Source organism: Dendrobates tinctorius, unplaced genomic scaffold (genome assembly GCF_039654945.1).
Source record: "Dendrobates tinctorius isolate UK_male_01 unplaced genomic scaffold, ASM3965494v1 ptg000037l, whole genome shotgun sequence".
NCBI classification, from domain to species: Eukaryota; Metazoa; Chordata; class Amphibia; order Anura; family Dendrobatidae; genus Dendrobates; species Dendrobates tinctorius.
Window position 1 is genome coordinate 30,983,890 of NW_027361705.1, and position 11,927 is coordinate 30,995,816.

General features: G+C 42.1%; 1 protein-coding gene across 2 annotated transcripts; it reads left to right on the forward strand.

The window, feature by feature from the left end:
• Positions 1 to 3,440: 3,440 nt before the first annotated feature.
• TNNI2 (troponin I2, fast skeletal type) lies at positions 3,441 to 9,956 on the forward strand. Of its 2 annotated transcripts, none has more exons than XM_073574035.1 (6): positions 3,441 to 3,574; positions 5,394 to 5,452; positions 6,819 to 6,947; positions 8,256 to 8,345; positions 9,074 to 9,250; positions 9,509 to 9,956. In XM_073574035.1, exons 2-6 carry the CDS (start codon positions 5,414 to 5,416, stop codon positions 9,602 to 9,604), a joined length of 531 nt encoding a protein of 176 aa, XP_073430136.1. In that variant the 5' UTR covers positions 3,441 to 3,574; positions 5,394 to 5,413; the 3' UTR covers positions 9,605 to 9,956. The 2 variants fall into 2 exon arrangements, with proteins under 2 accessions (XP_073430136.1, XP_073430137.1); XM_073574036.1 differs by lacking the exon at positions 3,441 to 3,574 and adding an exon at positions 4,981 to 5,312.
• Positions 9,957 to 11,927: the final 1,971 nt, after the last annotated feature.

Sequence of the window (11,927 nt, forward strand, 5' to 3'; positions counted from 1 at the left end):
ATGGCACAGTCCCTTTGTATATAGTGTACTCACTTATTATGTATAGCACAGTCCCTTTGTATATAGTGTACTCACTTATTATGTATAGCACAGTCCCTTTGTATATAGTGTACTCGCTTATTATGTATAGCACAGTCCCTTTGTATATAGTGAACTCACTTATTATGTATAGCACAGTCCCTTTGTATATAGTGTACTCGCTTATTATGTAAAGCACAGTCCCTTTGTATATAGACTTGCTTATTATGTATAGCACAGTCCCTTTGTATATAGTATACTTGCTTATTATGTATAGCACAGTCCCTTTGTATATAGTGTACTCGCTTATTATGTATAGCACAGTCCCTTTGTATATAGTGAACTCGCTTATTATGTATAGCACAGTCCCTTTGTATATAGTGTACTCGCTTATTATGTAAAGCACAGTCCCTTTGTATATAGACTTGCTTATTATGTATAGCACAGTCCCTTTGTATATAGTATACTTGCTTATTATGTATAGCACAGTCCCTTTGTATATAGTGTACTCACTTATTATGTATAGCACAGTCCCTTCGTATATAGTGTACTCACTTATTATGTATAGCACAGTCCCTTTGTATATAGACTTGCCTATTATGTATAGCACAGTCCCTTCGTATATAGTGTACTCACTTATTATGTATAGCACAGTCCCTTTGTATGTATTATATTTGCTTATTATGTATGGCACAGTCCCTTTGTATATAGTGTACTCACTTATTATGTATAGCACAGTCCCTTTGTATATAGTGTACTCACTTATTATGTATAGCACAGTCCCTTTGTATATAGTGTACTCACTTATTATGTATAGCACAGTCCCTTTGTATATAGTGTACTCACTTATCATGTATAGCACAGTCCCTTTGTATATAGTGTACTCACTTATTATGTATAGCACAGTCCCTTTGTATATAGTGTACTCACTTATTATGTATAGCACAGTCCCTTCGTATATAGTGTACTCACTTATTATGTATAGCACAGTCCCTTTGTATATAGTGTACTCGCTTATTATGTATAGCACAGTCCCTTTGTATATAGTGTACTCGCTTATTATGTATAGCATAGTCCCTTTGTATATAGTATATTTGCTTATTATGTATAGCACTGTCCCTTTGTATATCGTGTACTCACTTATTATGTACAGCACAGTCCCTTTGTATATAGTGTACTATCATCTTATTGCTGTATTTTCTGAGATTTACATATTTTATCTCTATACTTTTTTATGGGAATTAGGTGTGTGGCATTAGGACTCTTGTTTTGCCTCTGCTAGGGACTATAATAGGTTTCTGCCTGATATTTTAAAACTGTATCCTTTATATACCCTTGATAGGACTAATTTGGAGAGGTCTGTGACAGGTGGAACCAAGAACAGTCTGTTCCATCTGTGTCTTAGGCTGAGTGCAGACGGACTTTTTGGCCCTGCGGATTTTTCCGCGCAGAATGGAAGAAATCCGCAGGTCAAGTGACCTGCATTTTTCCTGCGGATTTCTTCCATTTTTCATGCGGTTTTCATGCGGTTTTTGTGCGGTTTTCCCCCTGCGGATTTGGTGACAGGGGAGATGGAAAACCGCACAAAAGAAGTAACATGCTGCGGATTTTGTACCGCGGGAAAACCGTGCAGAAAAATCCGCAGCGTCTGCACAGCGTTTTTTTTTTTACATTGATTTTAAGGCTACTGTACATCACAATGCAGAAATGCAACGTCTCTGCGCGGTAAAATCCGCTGCGGATCCGCTGCAAATCTGCATCGTGTGCACACAGCCTTACAGATAAGACTTTATGGTTCTGTGACTCATTTGAGATGCTTTAATATTGCCCTGTTGTCTGGTGTAGTGATAGAAGGTTATATACAGGGAGCCTAATATGTGATTGTCACATTCACAAAGTAGACATCCGAGATTCACTACTTCTCATGTCTTAACCATTGAGAACTGGGCACACAGATCTGACTTGGTTGGCATCAGCAGGAAGTGGCCCAAGATGGGGGACATTACTACATGATGGGGATGAATTTAGCACACTACAAGGGTACATACATCTGACCTACATGTGGGGGTATCCAAGGTCCAAATTTTGCACTGGGGCACAGTGCACTCTAGTTAGGCCACTGCGTACATGTAGAGGATACTGTGGAGAAATTCAATGTGGGGGTATCATACTGTGTTTGGGGGGCACTTCTGTTTGCATCATACTTTATTATCTGTATTATTCATTCAGGGTTTTTTTTAATCCTTTATTCTTATGTATGTAAATTAGGCCACTGAGTAATTTGCTGTTTACTGCTGTTACATAACATATTATATTATTCGAATATTTTATTCTAAGATCTTTTAATTGAAATGGACTTTGTCTGTGGGACAGCCCCTTTAAGTTTGTGTCCATATGAAAAAGTTCATCACTATATTTGATGATAAGGAATAACGTGCTCAATTGTCGCCAATTTTTTAACAAATATGAAGGTTGCCCAGCGACTTTGCCCATACCCTTCTCTCTACAACGTCCTCCAGTACCGTAAAATCATAATCACAGTTGACTTGATATGAAATTAAAGCCTGAAGTGAAAAGAAATTTCAAGAACCTGCGACCAATCTGAGCAAATTCTCTTTGCAGTTGCCCAAAAGTAGGTAAAGGAATGTTGCAATGTTGATGGAAAAGATTAAACAAATGTAAATATAATAAACAAACAATGGAACAAACTTCTTTTGTTGTATGTCTGTGTGTCACTGTGTATATTTACCCATGTAATCTGTTGTGATAAATTCCAATGATTCAACTCCATGCCTACTTTTTGCCCACCCTACACAATGTCATGGACTATGTTGGTGCTATATACAGCATCTATGACTTGCATTATCAATAGTGTCCAGCAGGGGGCAGCACAGCACCGTTTTTTTTTTATTCTTGGTTAACTTAATCATTAAGTCCCCCAGGGGGCAAACACAGTGAATGTTTGAGGACATTACAGGGCAGAGGTGTGCGAATGAGTAGCAATAAAATAACAGGGAATGCCTGGGACCCTAAGGACTGTGGTATCCTATTTCAGTGGCTGGTGAATGTAAATATGGGTAGGCTGAATGCTACAATAGGAAAGGGGGCTTCCCTACGACTGCTGAATGGCAGAGTAGAAGGTTTCATACAATCATAGAATCGTAGAGTTGGAAGGGACCTCCTGGGCCATCTGGTCCATCCCCCTGCTCAAAGCAGGATTTGCTAAATTTTAAGGGATGACAATAGTAGATAGATAGATAGACAGACAGATAGATATTTCTACATTGATAGAAAAAAATACATTTCTACGCTTTTTATGAGATCAATATAGTTTGCAGCAGACTGAGGGTTAAGATGTCTTAAGATGACCTGCTGTGGGAGGTCCTGAGTATTTGTGTCTACCACCCTGTGATTGGATGCTGGGGGTCTGCATGCCCTTACTAAGCTAAGCAGCAATAATCTGGGACTCCCCCCAGCACATTAATACCCCCCTCATTGCCCATTACTGGCAGTCCTATCCCTGCTTCATTCAGAGGGCTCCGTCCACAAGGGTCAGGTAAGAAAAAAAATCCTGGCCAGGGCAATAAGACACCAGGGGCTGGCATAAGTGTCAGTGCATCCACACAGACAAATGTGTGCGCTCCTAATATATGTATATGGGGAAAACAGACCGCTCCAAAACAGCTGACACATCAATAAGTGACCATAGGCAAGTGTGCAAAGGGCTCATAGGTCTAAATCAAGGCCAGACAAAGCCCCCATCACAGTCAGCATAAACCGGAGATACGTTACACAGAGAGATATCGTTCTGATGTGTGTCACAAGATGAAGGTTTCCTAAGACAATGGTGTAACCCTCGGCTGGAGCAATACCGGCGCACGTTGTGTAAGAACACAAGAAGTGTCAGGTATATTGGACCCAAAGCTATGGATCCTTTAGTAGAAAATGCAGACACATGCCTGAATCTTATTATAAAGTTACTTCTCGCCCTTTAAAAAAAAGCCTACATAGATCTCGGAAAGCGGAATACGTCATGTAAATACTTAGGCCAGCCTAACGGAGTTAAGATGACTTAGAAGGCATTTCTGCAGTCCTATGTATAACCACTTTTTAAATAGAGCAAATTGTGTCAAGTGATAGAAGAACGTGTTATTTAAAAACCTCTTTGAGATGACCATTCCTAACTACATTGAAAAGTGGTCTTCTTGAGGAAGTGGTCTTCTCATAATGGTTAGTGTGTATATTATGTTATGGAACTTAATGGATTTGTGCCAAGTTTGGAAGGTTTCCCCTGTCCGCTGTATAACGAACCACTTTCCAATCTATTGGGGTCTCATCACAGGGACCCGTCCCCCTATTGCAAGAATGGGAGAGGAGATTGAGCACCTCTGATTTTCCATGGGACCCCCAACGATTGGGAAGTATCTTCCTATATTATGTTTGGGGGGATTAACTTCCAAACATGGCACAAACTTTTTGCAGTTTGTCACGGGAGATCTGCTCTGGATATAGAGGTGGTCTTATTAAAGAGGTGGTCTTTTAGGTTTTACTGTACACTTTTTATAATGTTTGGTCTTTATAACTCCTAACCTAACATGCTTCTTCTGGGTGTGGTCAGAGTATGGGTTCCATGGGGTTAAAAATGGTCCAGGACTTCTGGGGTTATTTTAATGCATTAACCATTTGGACGATCCTCATGCCGATGACCATTGTGTGACATCGTATTCCCATTAAGATGTCAGCAGACATAACCATTACGCCCATTATTATATTTCGAGCTGTGGATATAACGATCATTGTCATGTAGCCTGGCATACCTACACGACGATCTTTGGTATCGTCACACCCAATGTGTTGACTGTAGGGACCGGAGAGAGAGATACTCAGCATTATAGCCCAGCACAGCCTGTTCTTAATTTGGAGCCTGATATAAGACCTCCTTTGGGATGCCTGGTGTCGGTTTTAAGCAGTGGGAGTAAATAATCCTCAGTATTTTCACCTGTGCCCTCTTTATTAGCTGGGGGGGTTGGTAGTTAAGATTTGCAGAGCAGCATCATGTCAGAGGGGTGAGAGACAGCTGACGTTCCTTAAAGGTTCCTCAAGATATTTTGGGAAAGTCTTACAAAGTCTCCCATGAGATCGGATGACTTATAAGAGGGGTTAGGTGTCAATCTCTATGATCCCCTTTCCAGAAGTTAGGAGCTATTTAGGGGATGGGAAGAGACTGAAGAAACAAGGGGAGTCAGGGATTTGGTTGGGACCTGACAGTTTGGTTCCTTCTCAAGAGCTATCAGGTGGGAGATTTCCACTCATGTTGCTTGTTTTCTGGAGGAAAGAGGACACGCTGTGATTCTTCTTTTGTCTTCTGTGTGCAGGTATCACATAAACCGCCAAGATGTCTAAGATATCGAATACCCGTAAGACGCACCTGAAGGTATGTACAGTGCAACCATGTCTTCATTCCTTCATACCTACCTCGTTTTCCCAAAAGAAATGTGCAAACTACACCTAAATGTCCCCAAAACAGACCAACTACGACGCTTCCAGGTAGTAAAGGTTGTTGCCAGTCTAGACCAGAGGCGGATGGACATATCATTTGTGCAATGTGTGCAGCGGCACAGGGGTCCAAGAGATAAGGGGGCTCCAATCAGCAAAAAGCTTCTGTCACATGCGCAAAGGGGGGCCCTATGCTGTCCTTGCACAGGGACCCCATTCCATCTGCGTCCACCGCAGGTCTAGACATATATTCTAGAGCAAAGTCCCGAATATTGAAATGTTTTTGTTTGCGATCATGATCTCACCATGGACAACGCACCCGAATATTGTGCAACTTGTGTGATGTTTAGGGAAGTTTTACTGATACTAGAAGTTGTGCCAGGGATTGTGCATTTCAGTAATATTTCTGAAGACGACCCATTTCACATAAGCAGCAAGTATACAACTGAATGGTGCGTTGTGCTATCTCCCACCCACTGGCAGTTGCAACCAATATATTAAAGGGCATCTGTCTTCTCCCCATCTGAGAGCAGCATAATGTAGGGACAGAGACCCTGATTCCAGAGATGTGTCACCTACTGAGGTGCTTGTTGCGGTTTTGATAAAACCACTCTTTAATCTGCAATAGCTTTAGCAGTTCTCTGAACGCTAAGCTCTGTATAACCCCGCCCACACCACTGATTGGCTGCTTTCTGTGTACACTGTGCATAGGCAGAAAGATGCCGATCAGTGGTTGGGGCAGGGTTAGACTATGTGGAAGCAGGTTAGTGATAATCTCCTGCCGATAAAATAGTGATTTTATCAATGCTACGGCAAGCAGCCCAGTAAGTGACGCATCGCCGGAATCAGGGTCTCTGTCTCTCCATTATGCTGCTCTCACATTATGTAAAAAAAATCCTATGACCATTTACAAAAGCTCATGTTATCGGTAGACATGTATGGCATGTACCTTGGAACATGGCACATCACTGATAATCAGATCAGTTGCTGATTGTCAGTGATTTCTTGTATTTCCAGAAACAATACTTCTCTTCTGTAGTATTGTTCTGATTTGCACTGACCATCACCGGAAAGTAAAATAGAAATAAAGCAAATGAAAATAAATAAAAAAATAGAAAGTAACTTTGTAACTATCTGATTAGTGCCGCAACTGCTTGATTAAAAACGACAAAAAGCAGGGAGTGACATTTATAGCGAAACGCAATAATTGGACACAATATGTATCCCACTATTCACATAGACAATAATGTACCCTACTAATCATCCCATGACCGCCTCTAACAATTCACGCCTTCTCTTTGCAGAGCTTGATGCTCCAGGTCGCAAAAACTGCTCTTGAAAAAGAGGAAGCCGATATCGCCGCTGAGAAGGAAAGTTACCTGGCAGAGCACTGTCCTCCCCTGAGTTTGCCAAGTTCCCTGCAGGACCTACAGGTGCCCTACAAATGTTATTAGTCTTGTGTTTTTATTCGGGTTATTGATGACATATATGTTTATCATCGCTGTGTTTTATACCAGGGGTGGAAATACCTTTAGAGCAACCTGTGCAGCCGCACATGGACCTAAGAGTTAAGGGGGTCACCTCTACCTCCAAACAGGTGGAATTGGGCACTATGAGAAGCTATTGGACTGCAAAGGGCACATATACTGTTCTTGCACTTCTTTCTTTGTCCACTTCTATTTTATACTAAATATTTCAGCCCCAGTCCATAGATACCTATAGAATTCCCATAAAATTTGAAAAGTAGCCGATCCATCCATGGGTCAGTTTAAAGCTTCTGGGCCCCAATGTAAATCCATAACAGGGCCACCACTTCAAAGTGCCAAGTGCGGGTGGGACGGTGAAAGCGGTACCTAAGTAGTAAGCACCCTCTATAGTTAGTTCCCTGCCACCATGTCACACATCTAGGAAGCTTAGTAATTGGGAGTTGTTGGATTGCTGGAGTTGTTGGGTTGCTGGAGTTGTAGGAGAGCTGCAGTTGCTTTTTCGATACTCTTCTGTATAATGGAGGGAGCACTGTGGTCAAACTAGTGGGTGCGCAGAATTAAAAAATCTGTTTTTTGACTGTTGAACGCATGTGTTTTTTTATGGACTCAAAACAGTAGAGTATCAGCGCAAGGCGCTCCGGACTCCTGTGAGAAAGAGTAATAGCGATACTCGCAGACAAATCTACAGAAGATATTCGGAAATGTTGCATTTGAAACCTAAGGTTTATGTGAACATAGGAGTCCGTCAATACAAAATGACTTTTCATTCCAGACACAGGCGCTTGGTACACCCTTGGTGTGGCCAAATAACTCAATGCACCTTCCTTCCTACTTGTTTCCATCTATCTCTATCCCCTTTTCCTTGATTGATTGGATTCAAAGAGTCAGAGAAGGGTGGAGAAAAATGGAAAACAGGTAGGAGTGAAGGACCATTAAACTGTTTGGCCACACCAAGGGTGCACCAAGTGCCGATGCTTGGTCATATTGTGCAGACAGAGTCTCTTTAAGATGTTAATTAGCCCTGATGGATTGAGCATGCGCTCAGTTTATGGTGTACTTGGAAAGTGGATTTCTGGCCAGCTCCTAGTACCCATGTTTTACTTGATTTCACATTATTTCGACTAGGCTCGGTGTAATACTACATTGCAGAAATACATGATCCTCAATATGAATTCAGTATTTTCGAGACAGACTAGCTGGGTATCTTTGATACACTTATTGCTTTCTTCTCCTAACTTCCGTATCTCCTTCCAGGAATTTTGCAAGAAATTGCATGCCAAGATTGATGTGGTAGATGAAGAGAGATACGACATGGAGGCCAAAGTCCAAAAGAGCAGCAAGGAGGTGAGCAAGAGGATGAAAAAACATTTTCCGGTGATATATATAATAATAATAATAATCTTTATTTTTATATAGCGCTAACATATTCCGCAGCGCTTTACATTTTCCACACATCATCATCACTGTCCCCGATGGGGCTCACAATCTAAATTCCCTATTAGTATGTCTTTAGAATGTGGGAGGAAACCGGAGTGCCCGGAGGAAACCCACGCAAACACGGGGAGAACATACAAACTCTTTGCAGATGTTGTCCTTGGTGGGATTCGAACCCAGGACCCCAGTGCTGCAAGGCTGCAGTGCTAACCACTGAGCCACCGTGCCGCCCTATATATATATTTAGATGTACATCGTGCTGTGAATCATCAGAGTTCACTTTTCTTCAGCTGCCTATTATTGGACACCACTTCCTTCCATGTTGTTTCCTGTGACGTACAATATTTGATAACTCATTGGATAATGTTATAGGTTATTCCCATGTCAGACGTTCATGGTTGAGAAGATAATATCTCCATCCAGGCTCTGATCCCCAGAGCTATGGGTACAGCCGAGAGCTGATGAGCTTCGTTGTTCCATATCTCCTCTTAACTAATGAGGGTTGTGGACAGAATGTAGCACAAGGAGCTACACTGTTTTCCTAGTTTGGTAGTCTTCTTAAGTCCAAAAGTTCAAGAAGCAGATCTGCATCTGTGTTTAAAATGCTCTTCTAAGCCGTTTTTTTGTGCTTTATGAAGCTGGAAGACTTAAACCAGAAAATCTTTGACCTGAGAGGTAAATTCAAGAGGCCAGCACTGAAACGTGTACGTATGTCTGCTGACGCCATGCTTCGCGCATTGCTTGGTTCCAAGCACAAGGTCAACATGGAGCTCCGTGCCAACCTCAAGCAGGTCAAGAAAGAGGACACTGACAAGGTGAGGTTTATTAAGACGTATTTTATCCAAAAAAAGTAACTATACTCTACGTAAAATACTTTCATCACAGAAAAAATTTTTCATGATGTAACACAAAAAATTCAATATTCTAATATTTATTGACACCACTTTAGTCAAGCAGAAGTTCATCCCACGTAAATCTCAACTAGTTATTATGGGTTTCCACATGTAAAAAAACATAGTGAAAAGTAGTAACACAAACTAGTCACTGACCAAAACTTGTCTCCTCAACTCTAGGAGAAGGATCTCCGTGATGTTGGTGACTGGCGTAAGAACATTGAAGAGAAATCTGGCATGGAAGGCAGAAAGAAGATGTTCGAGTCTGAGGCTTAAGCCCCTGACTATGACCACGGCTATCCTCAACCCGAAGCTGCCAAAGACACCGGCTTCAACATATCACAGCTCTTTCCTGGCAACTTCGGCGTTAACCCCTCTGCTGCTCATCTTTACCCATGTTTACAGCAGCCAAGGGGTTAATGAAGCCTTCCCTCCATCCTCTACTCTCCACACCTTTAAAAACCAAAGAGAATGTCTTACAGTATGTTTTTGGACTGGCGAAGGGGGAAACAGGTTTACGGCTCCCCTCTGTTTTAGCCACAGTCTGGTTCGGCAGGTGCTGTGTTATGTGGACGTGAGAACATAACCGTGTAAATAAAGCTTGTGACGTCCTTTATGGTTTATGATACCTGACGTGTCGGTGACGCCACTCTTCTTTCTTCCGTAGAGTCTTGTACTTTGATTTTTGCATTGGTACTAGGAAGAAGGGCTATGTCACCTGGATGAACGAGAATTGGGATTGTGCATGTGGGAAGGCGCTGTTGCATTTAGATTGTCAATTTCTGGCAGACAATTACATCACCAGCTGTCACGGGAATGTCACTATTGGGAAGTGCGATGCCCTATAAAACATTGAAATCCATGAGTAATATTTTTTTCTTGGGCATCTTTTGCCAAATGAAATATCAAGCAAACAGGAAAGCCTTGACAGATTGTCAGCAGCTGGATTCTTCAAAACGGCTGATGTCGCTAGATAAGACTGGGGATGGTAACCCGTACCTTTGTGTATGATTTTAATACCTGCATCACTGGGAATATGAGGTTTTACGTGGCTGTCGCTCCTAGAAGTGCTCTTTGGGCATTCCTTATGGTTGAAGTGCTCTGGTCTCTTTTCAGTAGGCGCTCTACAACCCTTGTCCTCTTCTCTTAAGTGGCAACTGTACGGTCCAACCAGGTGTCTAACACAGCCGTCACAGCCATCACTAAATGTCAGAGGGAGGTGATTGCAAAAAGTCAGCCATTACTACAGAGCATAAGAGACCACCTAAAAGCACATGTGGGACAACAACACATAGGAGACCACCTACAAGCCCACGTGGGAGCACAGCACGTAGGCTTAAAACCTCTATTTTGCAGTGATGATAGTAAAACCCTACACAAAGTTATGTTTTAACTGTCCAGGTTTCCTATGTAGCACTGTTGGCAATTTTGTAGCGTCAAAACAGTTGATTGACTCCCATTAACTCTCCTTAAGGCCGGTTTTACACATCCGACACAGTTTCAATATGGACTATGATGTTCGGACTGGCTGCTGATCTTCTGCCCCAAACTCGACACGATGCTAAGTTCAGGTCAGGAGACCCATGGCCAGTCCAAATGTTGACTCTCAGCCTGTACCTTGACTGTAAATGGCGGACATGTGAAACCGATCTTAGTCTAACTGAAAAGAAGATATTAGTAAAACCTAAAAGAACAAGGATATACTGATATCATGGTGATACTATGTGGACTACCACCAGTTTTCAGAACAGGGGGTGCTTTTTGGAATTCTATGGAGCACCAGAACCTTATGGCAGTGCTCAGAGATTTCTAATACTGGACATTATTGGATTAAAATTTCAAGAAAAACTCTGGCAATGTACTATAGAACATTGGGTCAGTCATGTCTGGGGATAGAAATCTCTTAGTGTCAATATAAGGTCTTGGAGGTCCAAACTCATGGACTCTCCCAATGTTATCTTCTGATCCATTTATTTGGTGGGATTCCCTTTTCATTAAGAAAAACTATATGTAGTAAATTATATGAAATGACCTACTGAGAGACCTCAGGAGGACATCATTTTGCATCTTCTACATTGCTATGAGCCTGTGAAGGCATTCTCTACGACAAAGGTGCGACACTTTTAGAAAGAGAAGAAAGAGGTTAGTTTCTCCAGCAAGTGTGAGAGTGATGGTGGGTGGTCAAAGGTAGGAAGCTTCTTGGATGGAGGAACGTGACAGTTGGACAATACCCTGGACAAGGACTTCTTTTAGGAAGCTTCCTGGATGGAGGAACGTGACAGTAGGACAATACCCTGGACAAGGACTTCTTTTAGGAAGCTTTCTGGATGGAGGAACATGACAGTAGGACAACACACGGGACAAGGACTTCTTTTAGGAAGCTTCCTGGATGGAGGAACATGACAGTAGGACAATACCCTGGACAAGGACTTCTTTTAGGAACCTTCTGGATGGAGGAACGTGACAGTAGGACAATACCCTGGACAAGGACTTCTTTTAGGAAGCTTTCTGGATGGAGGAACATGACAGTAGGACAAAACACGGGACAAGGACTTCTTTTAGGAAGCTTCCTGGATGGATGAACGTGACAGTAGGACAA